The sequence below is a fragment of the Pavona decussata genome, unplaced genomic scaffold (genome assembly GCF_977016875.1).
Source record: "Pavona decussata unplaced genomic scaffold, jaPavDecu1.1 SCAFFOLD_83, whole genome shotgun sequence".
Lineage (NCBI taxonomy): Eukaryota > Metazoa > Cnidaria > Anthozoa > Scleractinia > Agariciidae > Pavona > Pavona decussata.
Genome location: NW_028145501.1, coordinates 1,068,469 through 1,085,690, shown reverse-complemented (window position 1 = coordinate 1,085,690; position 17,222 = coordinate 1,068,469). Strand labels below are relative to the sequence as shown.

Below are 17,222 nucleotides of genomic sequence, written 5' to 3'. Positions count from 1 at the left end.
TTCTATTTTCACTGGACCCTGAAAACCTGCATGCGGATGCATTGTTTTTTAAGGTTGGGAGCATTGTTCTGTTGTTCGTTCTTTTGTCCACGTAAGACGTTGCAAACGGTGTAGGTCGGCCCTGCAAGAAACGGCCAACTTAAGGCCGATTTAGACGGTACAACTTTTGCTTACGACTGTCGCATGTGATTTCTAGAGAGCGCGCTGCTCGCGTTATGCAACAAATCGCACACAACTCTCGTCATTCAACGTTGCCTGCACCTACGATTGTCGTAGGATTTTAAATGTTTTAAAATCCTGCGACATTTTTTTGTGACGTACACGACAGTCGAAATTAAGCGAGTTGTAGGTTTTATTTACACGAAATAATTCGTGTCGGAGGCCTGTTGTAAAATTTTTATTTTACAGACATAAGGTTTCATGAATTTTTATTTAATTGTTAATTTTTAGATATCCGTGAAGTGTCTATAGACTCCAGTGTCTTTGCATATGAAACAGTGATCACGATTTACAGACGTAACAGAAATACATTATAGAAAGGCTATGGTTTTTCGATTTGCAAGAGATTGTGTGAGGTTTGCATAATACCTGTAAATTTAAACAGGTGAAAACTATTAAAATAGAAGACTTGAAAAAAATCGTGCTGACCTACTCCTTTAATGTGAAAATCGGATTGTTAAAATAACACTGATAATCCGTGTGATTTTATCCGCCTGTTCACAAGACGAATTTCAAGGAGGAATTATCCTTCTGAGAGGCCAAGGATAATCCACGTCCTATAAAGTTCCGTTCTTACCATGACACTAGGACAGATGATTGGTTAAACAGATTGTCCTTCTTCAGCGTGAAAACGGCCATTATATGAGTTTTCCGAGGTAGAAAGAGTTGCATGCTGTCCTAGACATTTTTCTGACCGTACTGATGAATTCGGATGGTGTGAGACAATTGAGAAAAAGAGCAATTGTGCAAAGCAGTGTAGCAAAAAGAAAGAAAGAAAGGAAGAAAGAAAGAAACGGCTGTTCGTTTCTCGGGACAGATATGTTTTTGTGGACTAATATCCGTACTTATTTTCCCACCAAATATTATATTTATTTTTTCATTTACTGAAATCATTATAGCATGTGTTTTTTGCATAATGCTTGGCTCATGTAAGCATTTGCTTTCTGTTTTGTCTGGCAAATAAACTCAGCACGTCCATCTTGGGTCAGGCGTTGTTATACTCGCTGTTTCATTTTGTGGCCCCATAAAACTTCCCAGATCATGAATCACGATATCAGATTTGCTTTGCCGCACGTAGCTTACATCAAATTTTCTAACTTTAGTAACAGTCCGACCCCCGACGCGAACTCGTGGAGATTAATGCTGGCGAGAGCGCCCAAGGCAATATCACACGCCTAGCTACCTGAATTTAATACAACGAAATGTCCGTAGACGGTGAAAGAATGGCTAACCAACGATATCACTGAACACAGGGTCGTGGAGTCGACGATGCGATCGTTTCAAAAGAAAAACTTAAAATATACACACAAGAGCGGTTTAGTTAAGGGTAGACAAAGAGTAAACGGCCATCTTGAAATATGCACTGTTTCATTTTGTGGCCCTGTAAACATCCACTGCAGAGTGGATCACGATATCAGGTTTGCTTTGCCGCACGTAGTCTACATCAAATTTTCTTACTTTACTAACAGTCCAACCCCCGACGCGAACCCGAGGAGAGAAATGCTAGCGAGAGCGCGCAAGGTAATATCCCACGCGTACCTACCTGAATTCATACAGGAATGTCCGTAGACGGTGAACGAATGGCTAACCAAGGATGTCCCTGAACACAGGGTCGTGGTGTCGACATTGTGATTATTTCAAAAGAAAAACTTAAAATATACACCCAAGAGCGGTTTAGTTAAGGGCAGACAAAGAGTAAACGTCCATCTTGAAATAGGCGCTGTTTCATTTTGTAGCCCTGTAAACACCCACTGCAGAGTGGATCACGATATCAGTTTGCTTTGCCGCACGTAGCTTACATCAAATTTTCTAACTTTAGTAACAGTCCGTCACCCGACGCGAACTCGTGGAGAGAAATTCAAGCGAGAGCGCGCAAGGTAATATCACACGCGTAGCTACCTGAATTTAATACAACGAAATGTCCGTAGACAGTGAACGAATGGCTAACCAAGGATATCACTGAACACAGGTTCGTGGAGTCGACATTGTGATCGTTTCAAAAGAAAAACTTAAAATATACACTCAAGAGCGTTTTAGTTAAGGGTAGACAAAGAGTAAACGGCCATATTGAAATAGGCGCTGTTTCATTTTATGGCCCTGTAAAAATCCACTGCAGAGCTCGAGTGGATCACGATATCAATTTTTTTGGCCGCACGTAGCCTGCATCAAATTTTCTAACTTTACTAACAGTCCGACCCCCGACGCAAACTCGTGGAGAGAAATGCTAGCGAGAGCGCGCAAGGTAATACCACACGCGTAGCTACCTGAATTTAATACAACGGAATGTCCGTAGACGGTCAACGAATGGATAACCAAGGATATCACTGAACATAGGGTCGTGGAGTCAACACTGTGATCATTTCAAAAGAAAAACTTAAAATATACACCCAAGAGCGTTTTAGTTAAGGGCAGACAAAGAGTGAACGGCCATCTTGAAATAAGCGCTGTTTCATTTTGTGGCCCTGTAAACACCCACTGCAGAGTGGATCACGATATCAGGTTTGCTTTGCCGCACGTAGCCTATACTGATCAAATTTTCGTACTTTAGTAACAGTCCAACCCCCGACGCGAACACGAGGAGAAAAATGCTAGCGAGAGCGCGCAAGGTAATATCACACGCGTAGCTACCTGAATTTAATACAACGAAACGTCCGATCCGTAGACGATGAACGAATGGACAACCAAGGATGTCACTGAACATAGGGTCGTGGAGTCGACATTGTGATCATTTCAAAAGAAAAACTTAAAAAATACACCTGAGAGTAAACAAAGAGTAAAACGAATTCTTACGAATGATACGAATGAGAACCACTTGCCTGATTGTTCTCAAATGTCGTTACTTTAAAGACGTTAACCCCAAGGCGGCAAGGAGAAAAGAGAGGACTTCCTCATGAATACACACCGAATTATAGCGCGAAACTGAATATTCAGGAAAAGCGAGTCTTATTGTATTTCAGTGACCGCCTTATATAACAATGACCCTGATTAAGGGGGTGGAGAAGAGGGGTTACAATTTAATTCAACAAGAATAAAACGCTTCAATATGTCTCACTGTGGGGGTTGCAATCTCATTTCAACAAGATTAAGACACTTGGATGCAGAAGTAGCTCCCGCTATTTCTGAATATGGGAAAACAAAAGTTCAATGAAGGAAGCGGTAGGAGTTCGGGATATCCAGCCAGCACTAAATGAGTCTAGGCAGTTTCTAAGGTTCACTACTTCCTGCTCGAGATGGCGGGGGTCGAATGTAATTTAATTGTGAGCATAATTGCTGTAGCCTACGGCAGTCATGCGATCTGTATCAGATGATTCGAGAATGAAAGCTGTCGGTTGTTTTAGCCGGTTTGTAGATGAATTAAATCGTAACAAAAACTTGGCTATTCCGGCAGATGTATGAAAGTCGTACTTAGTACGACCCTCTCTATCTGAACTACTAGTTACGGAGCAAAGTATATCTTTCTTTGGTGCCCTTTATTACGATGTACAACTGAAAGTAGTTAATCTGTGTTTCGAATTGACTCACTGGATGAAATCCTTAAGTTTGATTATTTTGAAATGTAAGCCACCGAGGCGAACTTTCTCATGTTGCTGTTTCTCGTGCTCTACAAGGTTATTCTAACTTTTGAGTCTGTAGATGAAATCCTAAAGTGTGACTTAAATTAAAGCTACTGAGCAGTACTTTCCTGTGGTGCTGTTTATTATGCTGTACAAGGTTATTCTATCTTTCGAGACAGTGGATGAAATGCTTTAATCTGACCAGATTCAAATGGAAGTTACTGAGCAGTATTTGATTATGCTGTACGAGGCAATTCTATCTTTTGAAACAGTGGACGAATCCTTAAGTCTGACCATTCAGTCAGCCGCAAATTAAAGCAATTGAACAATACTTTCCTGTAGTGCTGTTTGTTATGCTGTATGCAAGGAAATTCTCTCTTTCGAGTCAAGGGATGACGGCCTAAAGTCTGGCCATTCAATTAAAAGCTAGCTACTGTGCAATGCTTTCCTGTAGTGCTGTTTGTTATGCTGTATGCAAGGAAATTCTCTCTTTCGAATCAAGGGATGGAATCCTAAAGTCTGGCCATTCAAATAAAAGCTAGCTACTGTGCAATACTTTCCTGCAGTGCTGTTTATTATGATGCTGTACAAGGTGATTATCTTTCGAATCAGTCGGGATGAAATCTTAAGTCTTGCCATTCAATTTGTAAGCTACTGAACAGTACTTTCCTGTAGAGCTTTTTGTCATGCTGTACAAGGTAATTCTATCTTTCGAAACAGTGGATTAGGAAATCCTAAAGTCTACTTTCGATTCCTCTAAGTGCTGTTTATTTTTCTGTACAAGGTAATTATTTCTTTTGAATCACTGGATTAAATCCTTAAATCTGAGCATTGAAATGAAAGCTACTGAGCAGTACTTTCCTGTGGTGCTGTTTATTATGCTGTACAAGGTGGTTCTAATGTTTGAGTCTGTGGAAGAAATCCTAAAGTGTAACCATTCAAATGAAAGCTACTGAGCAGTACTTTCCTGTGGTGCTGTTTATTATGCTGCACATTTTTGAGTCTGAGGACGGAAATTCTACGTGGGTTGAATACTCAAGTGATGCTGTTAATTATGCTCTACAAAGCCGCGAGTCTAACTTCTGTGTCTGTTGATAATTTCCAGAGTGAAAAAGGTTTCTATCGAGCAGTGTCTTACCTGTTATATTGCTTGATGCTGCACAAGGTTAAGTTTTGTTCCGTGCCTGCAGATTGACATCCTACTGTGATCAAAAATTCGACTTGAATCGCGATAAAGCAGCTAAACAAACGTAACTAATGTCTCGTCTCCTGTCGTGAAAATAGATAAAGCTATTTGCATTTCAATTATTGTTTCATTGATTTTAATATTTATGCTTTCGAAGACAATGCTTTAACTTCTAATACAATATTAAGAAAAAAAAAAAAGAATTTTTCGGTGGAATTGAGGCCGAACTACTCAGTTCCCTTAGTTTGAAAGGATTTTAGGATAGACACGTACATTGTTCTTTTGTTCTCGTTGAATATAATTGAGAAAAATGTTTTGTAATGGTAATAAATCGCCTCGAAACCAACTATTAAAACAACTTCCTTGTTGCCAATGTATATTAAAAGATGAAGCTCGAGGTTTCCTGAGCAATGTGTCATGAGTGGGCTTTAAGTCACGACAGTCTCGATTACGTGAACTGTTTTAAGACGAACGTATTTTTTTTCCTTACTTTACTGAGAGGGTGGTAAAAGGTTAAAATGGAAAACTTTTTTCCACTAGGAAAATGGGATTTGGTCATTCAATTTGGGCACAAGTGAGAATGAGATCTGGGGCAAAATTTCGAGTGAAAGCTGCATGGGATTTGAGCAAAATGTGACCGTCTTAAAACAAATGGAAAATAATCATTATGTAAATTTGAGGTTTGGTTACGTTCTTGCAATTAATGTTCTTAAAATTGTGACAATTCTCAGACACTTCATTCTTATAAGATAAGTTCTTATATAACAAACAAGAATCAAATAATGTAAATTTTGAAATTTGGGGCATGGTGAAAATTTGTACAAAATTGCTCTAAAATTTCACTAACGATGTTGATTCGCCTTTGCTTATCGTACATTAAGCTTAATATTGCCTCTCAGGCAAAATGCGTGAAATGCCAAGGTGAAAAACGAAAATTTATCTAAAAGGGGTGGAGACGTCTTTAAAAAAACATAGATATAAATACGGATATAATTCTTCTTGTTTCTTAAACTCTTCACCTGTCTATAGTATGCTGAAAAATTAATGCAATTGTGACAAGCCCTTATCGTGAGATAGTGCTGGAAACCAGACAAGTATTTTGCTTAATACTTTCCAAGTAAATCAGCTTTATTTCATTTTCCGCACAGATCTGCCGTCGCTTTCCATGTAAAGTCACCTCCCTTTATTGCGGACACCCTTGGGACCGCGAGTCAGTGTCCTTAATAGCGAGAGTCCGTATAATGGCGGGAATTTATTTCAGTCAAACGCCTGTAATATATTTTTGGCGGGGATTTAGGTGCTGTCTGTATTATCGGGGTGTCTGTAATAGCGAGGTGTCCGTAAGGCGAGAGTTGACTGTATAGGCTACCTGAAAAACACCCTGAACTGAATAGGCTTTTATATGAAACCGGCATATTATCATGGCATAACTCCAATGGAAAACTAATCAAAACAGACTCCGATCACTGGTCGCTTCCGCGACTGTCCTTATCGTAGAATAGCATGTGCTAATTGATTGACATCACATTGTTATCAACTTTAAATGGGAGAAAAGGGATTTTCGTTTGAAGACTTCGCTAACCTAGTAAGATAACCTACTCTTTCCAAGGGAGTATCGGTGTACAGTTACTCCCTATACGAGCCTGAGAGAGTTCAACTGCTGTCCATAGTAACGGAGCGTCCATAATAGAGAGGTACCCGGGAGAGGTACCGAGAATTGGGGAGGTTGGTAGTGGCAACACAATGACATTAGTCTTCATTAAATGGAGTTGCTCTCTGCGCGCCTCTCTACTGCGTTTCCACAAAGTTCATAAATACCTTCAATGAGGCCACCCACAAGTGTTCACTGTTTTAAATGATCAAAGGCTAGATAATCACTATGATTTGGGGATTCGCCAGCTTTTCAAAGTACTGAATATATAGTAATTAATGTAGACATTTGTAATTAATTATTCCGACCACGCACAGCCTAAGGGTAATTTATGTGTTCGGCTCCTCAATCACCTCGAGTGTATGGTTTAAAGGTACGAAAAATAATTCAGCCCAGTGACCTCTCAAACTACAAGTAATCGACAATAAATTTTACTTTGAGAGTTCAACAGTCTCAAAGTCTAACAGAGTTATGTCAGTGTAACTTCTATAAATCGTATTCGAAGCGAGAAAAAATGCGACGTACTATTATGTGGGCCAAAGATGGCCGTTTCCGAAAAGGAACATTTAGCTTTGGCAGTCAAGTTTCATAGCCGTTTTGCGAACAAATAACAAAATAAAAACTTGATCGATTTATTTTTGAACTGAGAAAAACGAGACAGTTCACTACTATACAGAGTTTAAGAGTTTTAAGTGTGAACCGTTAAATTGCTAAAAATCAAAAGGAGTAAGCCTTGAAGGGTCAGGTTAATGAAATGCCAAGTTATTCCCAATAAACAAGGGGTGTTTGTCTGAAACATTTTACCGAAACCGTGAACTGAAGATATGAAGATATTTGTCCTTCACTGGCAATAATGGAAAATTTGGAAATTTAGTAGTCACTGAACTAAGGCCATATTTGTATCGCCAGCCTCTATAGTTTAAATGCCGGTATAGTTAAGGCAATTTCTCCATTGTGTAAAGAGTTTTTTTCGTCAAGTTCAGTCCCGAATTTTTACGATTGTTCTCCCAGCTCTCAGACTTACCCACTGCGGAGCCGTTACGAAGTCGGTTTGGTCGTCCGTAGTTCCAGATAGTTTAACGAGAATATTTTTTTTAACCCCTTGTCTTTGTCCGACAGCTGTGAATCTACAAATACATACAAAATCAACAAAATTTGCAGTTTGCCATGTTGACTTCCCCGTAGCTTGTATGCTGATTTGTCACTGATATTCAATAGGTTTAATGCCCTTGGCTCAGCTAGGTAATTAATGTGTCACTGCCATCAAGCTCGATAGTTATTATGTAAATTAGAAGTACGGTCCAAAGTAAACATTGGTCTTCCGGCAAGTATTTTTTAGGCATTCGCCCTGGATAGGGCAAATCGGGCACATGAGGTCGATTCCCCTTTACTAACTAAAGGAAGCAGTGTTTCAGAAAGGGATCAAGTTGAAGAGGAAAAACTTGATTGAATTTATGGGCTACAGCCACTCCTCTTGCTTTTAACAATTAATAGTCTTGAGTATGCAAACAAAAGAGCAAGGCTTAGGTGTTTGTAAAATTAAAGGGCCCTAGTCAGCCACACGTTTGTTTTTGTTTATGTGTGAGAGTTTGGCTATTATATTTTATTCGGAGCATGTCGAAATGAAAGAAATCACTGTGAAACTACTAAAGATAATGAAACATATTTTCAGGAACACAACTTATAGTAAAGCAAAAAGATTTCACTTCCCCATGCAATATCAATAATTTTGATGGTATCGAAAACGGCGGAGGCTGACCAGGGTCCTTTAATGAAAATAGGCATAGCCGGAATTTAGAACACGGGAGAACCGGGTACGAATCGTGTTCTTTATATATTTATTGTTTTTTTTTTTCAAAGACTCCAAAGTCACCGATATAAAAACATGAGGTCTTGTAGTCTTTTATCTGTCTTTTCTTTTCTCCTCTTCTCTCTTCTCTCTTAGTCTCCTCAATTTTTTCCTCTCGTCCTTATCATTTTCAACCTCGGGGCCAAAAACACCTATTTCGGAGCCGTTTCACGAAAAGTTGAAAGTTGTCATCGACCAGTGTTTCCAAAAATCGGCAAGACATACGTTGTTATCGAGAAAAAGACCTGCTGCATTTAGCAATTTATCAACCATCAGTCTCGACTGTTATGTAAATAAGGATACGTTTTAAAATAACAAAAGAAATAAGTAGTCTCTGAATAAAAAAGACCTTTTCTGACAGGCCCCCCTCCCCTCCCCCCGGATGAACCCAATCGCGCCTTCCGATTGGTTTCTCAACTACTAAGAAAGCATTGTTCAAGGAATTGAACGAGCTAGACAAAAGGTTGGGTTAGAGACGTTTTTAAATGTTTGTCCACTTCAGCTCTTCAGTATTTCTTACTTTCAACAATTCGAGTAACTGCGTTGTGTATAAACCCTTATCATCAATAAACATTTTCGGCACACACTCTACCAAAATCGTATTATAGAAAACTGCAATAAAAAACTTCTTTTTCAAGTTATAAAAAAGCGACAACAACATTAAAGCTGAATATTTAAAACGAGGTCAGAAAGTTTAAAGACAAATCAAGCTAAATTTGGATTTTTTTGATCAAGCCTGATTATGACCAATTTTATACTCTTATGGGCAAGAAGACGCCTCGCTTTCGTTCACTTCTTGCATTTTAAAAGCCATTTTCAAAACAACGGTAAATTGACCAATAATAATCCAGAAACGTTCTCCTGTGTTCACCCATCAGAGATGTTGGAGAGCGTTTGTAAATTAATAATTGCACCAAAAATTATCTGACCGTTTATTACTAAGTTTAAAGTTAAACAGTTACAGTTTTAAGTTTAACAGTTTAAAGTTAAACAGTTACCAGTAAAATTATTGCTTTATAATTCCTCCATTTGTCGGTGTGAAGGGTTCTGACGAACGCCAAGGGCTATCGCTCGACACGTCAGCAACCGAATTTCTTTCCAATGTACCTTTAGTTAGCCGGAGTTATTTGGTTTGCGATAAACTAAACATTCGTTTCTACCCCCTACCAACGCAACACCACAGTTTCTTTAGAAACTAACCCCCTTATCCATTTGGTATCGGAAGAACTTTTCTTCATTTTGTAAACATTTGAAATAGGAAAATATTGTAACCAATGAATTTGCACTGCATTGTATATTTATTCTTAATTGCAGAATCAACCAATTGTTTCATATGCATATCAGTCATAAACGCGCTTCAAAATGTGTGGGAGGAAGCTACAAATTAACCACATTGTTAACATATAAAAAACTGGTTGGCGGGATAATTTTCGCCATTAGCTTACGGTAAGCGATGAATTTTTTCACCTTGTAGGTTTGATTTTAACAAGATGCACGTTAAGTTTAGAGTTCGTTCTGAATCTCTCTTCAGATTTCGTCTGTTATGCATTTGCGATGCGCATGAGTTCTATCGTAACGCGGGAAAACTAACAGTTCGGAGTTATTCAGTTTATTTTTTCAATAAAATACGATGTCATAGTCTTAATGCGGCAAAAAAGAAATCGCCTTTAAAGATAGAGCTTTCCCCGCATCCGAAAAAACAAGACACGTTTAGATTAACATGTAACATGGTTTTAAAAATGTTTTTGCAAAACAAAAACAAAAAAGGATCAATTTTGAGCTTTTTCAACAACCACTCAAATGAAGTAAATAAATAGGGTGGTTCGGCAAGTCTTCGTTTTATCGTCTGCCATTAGAATAGCCAAGCCGAAACGAACATGGACAAGAAATTTCATCAATGACAGTTGTAAATTAAAATTTGTAAATTTAGAAGTGATGTTTTCCGACCAATGATTATTCATACGAATAATCATGCCGGCTTGTTTCCTCATTTGATACTTTTTTCATCTGTTTGGATAAACTTCAATTTTACAAAAAGAAAGGATAGTTTCAAATTCACCTGGCCCAATGAATGAAATTTCTTTTACCAATATGCCTCTGTGCACTTTCAGAAGAAACTGTGAAAAAATACGAACCAGGTAAGTATATTTGTCCAAGGGGATGCTTACGGCAAATGTTGATCCAGTTCGTCCAGCTGAAAAAATAAATATGTGAACTTTCTCGCTGGACAAGACCCTTCGTTTTGCTCCTTAATTTACAATGGGTGTTTAAATGAACGAAGAATACCTCATAAATTGGTCCTTGTCTGTACAAAACAACCATTTTTTAGAAGAGAAACCGTCAAAGTTCATCTTCCGCTGCGCAGATCAAATAACAATTTACCAAGCTACTCGGACGATTGGCATCGAATAAGTGTATCCGGAAACACCACGACGCTGTAGCTAGACCTAGTAATAGTTGTATTCCTCTGTTGTGTTTTCTTTAAAATACAAATGTAGACATAATTTTGACTAACCTTTGTCGTAGAGCTCGGTCTTGAAAGTTCGTCCTCATCATATCATGCCCAAGGTCATAAACATTGGTTTATCTACAATTATATAAGCAAATATATGCATGTTCTTATCGTTTTACCAGGTGCTCTGTACATGACCTGGGGCTCCTGACATGAAATATTGAAATGTTTAAATAATGAGAAAAGATTAGGACCGTTAAGTAAATAAAATATAGCATAATTCTCTACTCCGTATGGAGTCTAGACACGAACTATGCTGCAACATAAGGGCTTCTACATGGGATGGTCTGCGTGGAAGTTAACAGCGGTCAAATGTACCAAATATGCGCAGTTCCAGTCATAGCTTTGCAAAACAAACTAAAGACCAGTCATGTGGAATCCTCCATTTCAAAACCCACGTTTTTTAATCCCATACTCAAACCTTTTCACAAGTTAAACACGCGTCCTCTTGTATCCAGTCTTTGCGTTCGTCACCATCTCAGTTGAGAAGCAAAGCACGTCATCTTCAGATAATAATAATAATAATAATAATAATAATAATAATAATAATGATGATGATGATGATGATGATGGTAATAATAATCTTTTAACAGGAGGCCTCCATAACTAAAAAGTGGTTTTCAGGGGGGTCCTCTAAAATAAAAGAATTGAAACAAGCAACATAAGAAATCTCCTAGAATAAGATATAAAAATAGGTAATAGATACATAGACCTATTTTTCATTTGCAGCTGATTTCCTCTATCGTCATGATTTTAAACACGACGATAACAAAAAATAATAAATAATAACAAAAAACTCCCGCAATAACACCAGGGTTTGCTTTTCTTTTTGCCTTTTACATTTTTCACTTTATACTCCCAAACTATATCTTTGTACTGATGCAAACAATCCTGTATTCAGATCACTCAGGCTCTACGGCGACCAGCCACTGTCATTGACGAGACCGGATATGACATGATACTGGGGATCAAGGCGTTGGGAACTGTAAGTGGCACTAGCCAGACCTGCGGGCTGACAAAAGTTGTTTTATTTAACGAATATTTGATTTTATCAACGGAGTTGGTAAGGTAACTTGGCGGCCACCGTAAAGAGATTCGAGCGTTGATGTTTCAATTAAGCGTTAGGCCCTTCGCTCTGACGACAGGCAAACGCTCGCAGCGTTAGCACTCGAAATTCTTAACGGAGGCCAAATTACCTTATCAACTCTGTTCTGTACTTCATGAAACCAAATATTCCTTTCCAGCCCCCCTCCTCACTCACCACCACCACCACCACCACCGACGCAGCACCACAGTTTCTTTAGAAACTAACCCCACTTTATCCATTTCTTTTATTGAAACCGAGATGATCACATGCAAGTAGCCGATCTTCCACAAACAATTACGAGAAGGGTATAAAGATTTCTGTCCTGAGTGTGTGGAGGTTACTCTTCTACACCGTCAAAAACCAACACCTTACTTAGGGTGGGGGTACACATGAATTTGGATGGAATTTTCAGAGGTTTAAGGAAGGGATGGAAGAAAGAAAATGATTTTTGGAACACTAACAGACAGTTGATACCCACGCAAGAGCACCCCAGGTTGCTAGTGGACTAACTTGGTATCCGTCTATTAATTATTAACTACAAATTCTAATTTTAAAACTTCACTAAATCTTCAATATTTCTTTTTTCTCTTAATTTTACTACTCTCCAAATATACCTAAAAATCACCCAAAAATTTACAAAACACCCCAAAACATTGACTTGTGTAATGAGCTTGGGGTTTTTGAATTGCTTGAAACGCGAACGAGATATTTTGGTTAAACCGATTTTAAGCGGCGTGAAAACGGCTTTCATGTAGAACCCCGCCTAAAGACGTTTTCGTATTATCTTAAAACATAACAATAGCAGAGCAACTACGTTAGCGAATGTTCTGGTTCTGAGGTAAGGAAAGTGGTCAAAACTATTATACTCCGCGAACAGGACCCACCAAACCACAGAGTAGATGGTGGTCTCTGCCTTCACCTGTCTTCCTCAACCTCAAAAGATGTAGCCACCCCTCTATCCAGCAGTAAAAAATGTCAATAAGATTCAAACCTCACTTTTCTTGTTTATCTAGCAATGTTGACTCCTGCTAGCTAAATATTTCTGTGTCAACTCTAATTTTAAAGCCAATAGAATTTTGTCGGTAATATTTTTTAGCTAGGTGGTGTCTTCGATGACCCCCCACCCCAGGCAAGGTACTGGGGAAACATCTTTAAATGAGACTTTTCTTTTCTTTTTTCTTTTTTTCTCTTTTTTTTTCGGAGTGAGCGTCAGGAAAGCTGGATGACCTGATGTTTTACGTCAAAAGATTATTTGAAATCAACAGTGTTTGGCACAAAGGTAACATTGGTTTTACACTATCTGGAACACACCCGAAGCCGTGAGCGCCATAGTTCGCAGTTGTGATAAGCAACGGGGAAAACTTATCCTGGATTTTATCAACACTTAAATAAGACTGTCGTATAACTGTCTGTTCTCAGTTGTCGTGTATCTTTGATTTTCACTTCTTCTGTATATGTCCCCCCAATAAACTTTTGTCTCCAATTTTTGAGTGTTTGAAACCTCAGCACTTTGAACTGCCGCCATTTTGAGTTTTTACTCAGTCTCAGTTTTACGCCAGTGGGCAGCGGCGAACTGGGGTTGAGTAAAAACTCAACATGGCGGCGGCTAAGTGGTTGTTGAATCGGAGGGAAAACGGGGATTCTGCGCAGAAGAAGAAGAGGGAATCAAAGACACAAGACAACCGGTCAGACAGTAAGATGATTAATTTATTTTTAAGTGTCAACTGTCGCTTTTACAGCTGATTGTTTCAGACAACTGTGCTCGAGAAATCGATCTTGTTCATGGCTAATGTGAAGATTTCGCGATTTTTTAAAATCGCGAAATCTTCATAAATCTTCATAAAGACTGGGCATTGTCCCGCATTAAAATGCGGGACAATGCCCAGTCTTTATGCATTCTCTGAAATCACGAAAATTAAGTGCCGCGAAATACGGATTGAGTACATGCGAAAAACAGGAATATTTTCTATCATTCATAAGATTACGTTATGATCACGAGATTATGATTAAAGAGTCACTAAACCAAGCAAGCTAGATTTTTGAAGAAGCATAGAAAGAAACAAAACTTTTATCCCTGAATGTCTTACTTCATGATGATGATGATACTGATGATGATGATGATGATGATGATGATGATGATGATGATGATGATGATGATGATGATGATGATGATGGTGGTGGTGGTGACTGTAGATGATGATGTTAATGATGAATTTCAAGCGTAAGCTAGTGGCCATTTCAATGTGATTTGTCGCAGACTAACAGAGGTTTTGAACATGTTCATTAACTTCATGCAAGTTGTCAGCAATTTGGGGGAAATTTCAACAAATAGCAGCAAATGTCACACTCAAATCATGCCCAAATTACATTGAGAGGCACTGCTACTTTACACTTGCAATTTTCATCCCAAGCTCGAATGTGACAAAAAATCACTGGTGCCGCTTTACACTGGGTCACTTTTCATTAGCAATACTTTCATTAATGACAGTCAGAAGAATTAACAGAAATTTTTACCTACACTTGTGGTTGATACAGAAATGCAAAAGTGTAACTGTAATTAAAGATGGAAAGAGCATGCTTGGCGGATTTACCCTCTTAACTGAATCCTCTATTGTCTTATACTCTCTTATCATACCAAAACTAAAGCATGTTTTCAAAAGGCTGTTTAATGCAAGATGGCTCCGAATTGTTATTCTTTAGTTCGCAGAAGTTGCTCATTGATGTTTTAATAGTTCGAATTTAACCAAATGGAAGCTTTAGCTAGAACTTTTATGACATCTGAGTGTCTTAGATTCATTGATTTTCGTTTGGTTTAACCTGGTCTGGTGTGAATGGAGCATTAGATATGTAAAATAAATGTGAATTAGATCTCTCCTTGCTTCCAGCTGTGATGTATTTACAATCTTTACCACTCTAAATGTAATTGATGATCTCAGTGAAAAAAAATCAGAATCATTAATTTTGACACCACAAAATACTCTTCATTTATTTTTGTAGAATTCTGAGCTAGTTCTAATTTGCTATAAATAGCAATTGTCTTTGAGGCTGTATAGCCTGACTTTATCGAACAGCTGTAGCTCTAACATTGATCAGCATCAAATTTCTCCTTGTAATATCAATGTTTATTCAATCCCTGAGGTCATGAGAGTTAAGGATATGATCACCCAAGGTACATTTTCTGGATATTTTAGTAACTTCTTCACTTCACAGTACTTTTATAAGAATAGTATAGAGACAAGATAGGATAATTTGCTCTTTGATATTAGGGGTTAAAGGGTTAATCATAGTCCATTTTACATTGTATCATTCTGCATCAATTCATTTGGATTTCTGTTCTCGTCATAAAAGACATCGTATATCGTTGATGAGCACAAATTGAGTAGTTTCCTGTGCAGAAGGAAAGCTCCTTCCGTGGTTTTGGCGAACACAGCAACACAGGCTTTCATTTGTTTTTCTCCAAAAAATTCGTCTCCGGACAATACAACTAACCTGCCTTGTTCTTCACTGTTTAATTTGTCTATGGCCTTTATTAACTGTTCGATGCTTGTTGGATGAATATCTGTTACACAGCAAACGGAAAACTTGAGTGCAGCCAAATGTGGAGCTAGAAGCAGTAAATATGTGGAATCCGACGTCTTGAGGTTTACGTCGATGAGAAATTTGCCTTTATTATTAATCAATATTTCCACGCCTATAAAGCCGAAGTAGTTGTTCTTGTGAAGATATTTCATAACCGGAAGTGCCACACCCAAAGCTTGCTTTCTCAGTTCCGGTTGTTCTTCCCAGTTCACATCCGGTGTTGAGAGATTAAGTGATTGTGAGTTCATTTTTCTCCTAACGCCTAACCAATGAAAGTCGCCATTTTGAAAAAGGTAAAGCTGCACATTGAGTAATTCTGTGATATCTTGAATAACATCAGTGATAACCGGTTCATGACAACAAAAATTGGTTTTAAGTTCACGAAAGGCGGTTCTGGCTTCATCCTTGGTTTGTACAAGAAACGCTCCTCTACCCCCTACCCCCTGCGTACTTTTGATCATGCAAGGGAGCGTGTAATTGTCACGTGACATGTACCGGGGGCAGGGTGCGCCCATCTCAGGGATTCGCGCCTTGGAACTTAGCTTGTAGTGAACCTCGGGATGGACGGCGTGCTTTTTGGCGGGAAAACTTTGAAACGGGAAGTTGACAATGAGTGGTTTTCCTCCGGTGTCTTCTCTGTCGAAAATTCTAATGTCGGGTTTGGGGAAGAATGGAAGCCATTTTGACCAGTGCTAAAGAAAGATAAAAGTGCATTTATTGTGAAACTCAGGACCATGAAAGTAAGCATTATCTTGGTTGAAATAAACGCAAGTTATCTTTTAAGCGCGGCGAACAGAGCATGCCTAATCTAGCCAAGCCAACATTATTGTTACCATAGACACAAAAGACACGGCTGAGTTGTCAACATCACGGGGACAGGAAAGAGAATTTGTTTCATGATATTAGGGGTTAATGGGTTAATAATAATAATAATAATAATAATAATAATAATAATAATAATTTTTAAATTAATGGAATGATAACTTTATTATTTACAAGAATAAAATCTACTAGATACAGTTTGATTCTATTAAAACCTGAGTGATTTTACAGTTTGCTGTCATAAAATTGTAAAATATCAACATCTCATACATAAAAGCTAATTCATATGGGTTTGGTTCAGAAGATAAAAGAACAATTTCCACTGATGTAATAAAAATATATATACCCTCATAATAAGAATATTCTAATTAAATGCCCAGTCACAGTGTTTCCGATCATACACTAAAATGCGAAAAATTCAATAATAATAATAATAATAATAATAATAATAATAATAATAATAATAATAATAATAATAATATAATGTTATATAATGAGGGTGACTTCAATTGCTGATGACTCAGTAGTTTACATAATGGCCGTCCCTAAACTATCCTAAAACTAAGGTTAATTAAATTGTTGATACAAGTTAAAAGAAATTAATACGTTAAGTCAAAATTAAAATGTTCGGCAACAGAATTTTCCAGTATCCTTTAGAGGTCTGTTAAAAGCGCTTCTGTGAAGAGGTATCTCTAAGGGAAAGTTCTAATTCCGTTCCACAGGCGGGTGGCACTGGAGTGGAAAGTGTGAGGTAATAGAATCG

The 17,222-nt window shown here is 38.1% G+C and overlaps 2 protein-coding genes and 1 long non-coding RNA gene across 8 annotated transcripts in view; 1 reads left to right on the top strand and 2 right to left on the bottom strand.

Annotated features, from left to right (window-relative positions):
• LOC146475744 (adenosine receptor A3-like) overlaps window positions 1-7,657 on the bottom strand; it is a 28,026-nt gene extending 20,369 nt beyond the window's left edge. The window contains exon 1 of one of the 4 annotated variants that reach the window (XM_085115466.1): window positions 7,635-7,657. The gene's annotated coding sequence lies outside the window, so the exon portion shown is untranslated. Of the gene's footprint in view, window positions 1-3,035; window positions 3,145-4,911; window positions 5,041-7,634 lie in introns of those variants that run through there. The other 3 variants (XM_085115465.1, XM_085115467.1, XM_085115464.1) reach the window with 3 other exon arrangements.
• Window positions 7,658-13,648: 5,991 nt separating this feature from the next.
• The window catches only part of LOC146475742 (uncharacterized), a 25,160-nt gene continuing 21,586 nt past the window's right edge, over window positions 13,649-17,222 (top strand). Inside the window, exon 1 of the long non-coding RNA XR_014865818.1 lies at window positions 13,649-13,751. This is a non-coding gene — a long non-coding RNA (uncharacterized LOC146475742). The remainder of the gene's footprint in view (window positions 13,752-17,222) is intronic.
• LOC146475743 (uncharacterized) overlaps window positions 14,501-17,222 on the bottom strand; it is an 8,718-nt gene continuing 5,996 nt past the window's right edge. For all 3 annotated transcript variants that reach the window (XM_085115460.1, XM_085115459.1, XM_085115458.1), the window contains one exon: window positions 14,501-16,329. In XM_085115460.1, coding sequence (XP_084971586.1) covers window positions 15,352-16,329 — 978 coding nt within the window. In that variant the 3' untranslated portion in view covers window positions 14,501-15,351. The remainder of the gene's footprint in view (window positions 16,330-17,222) is intronic.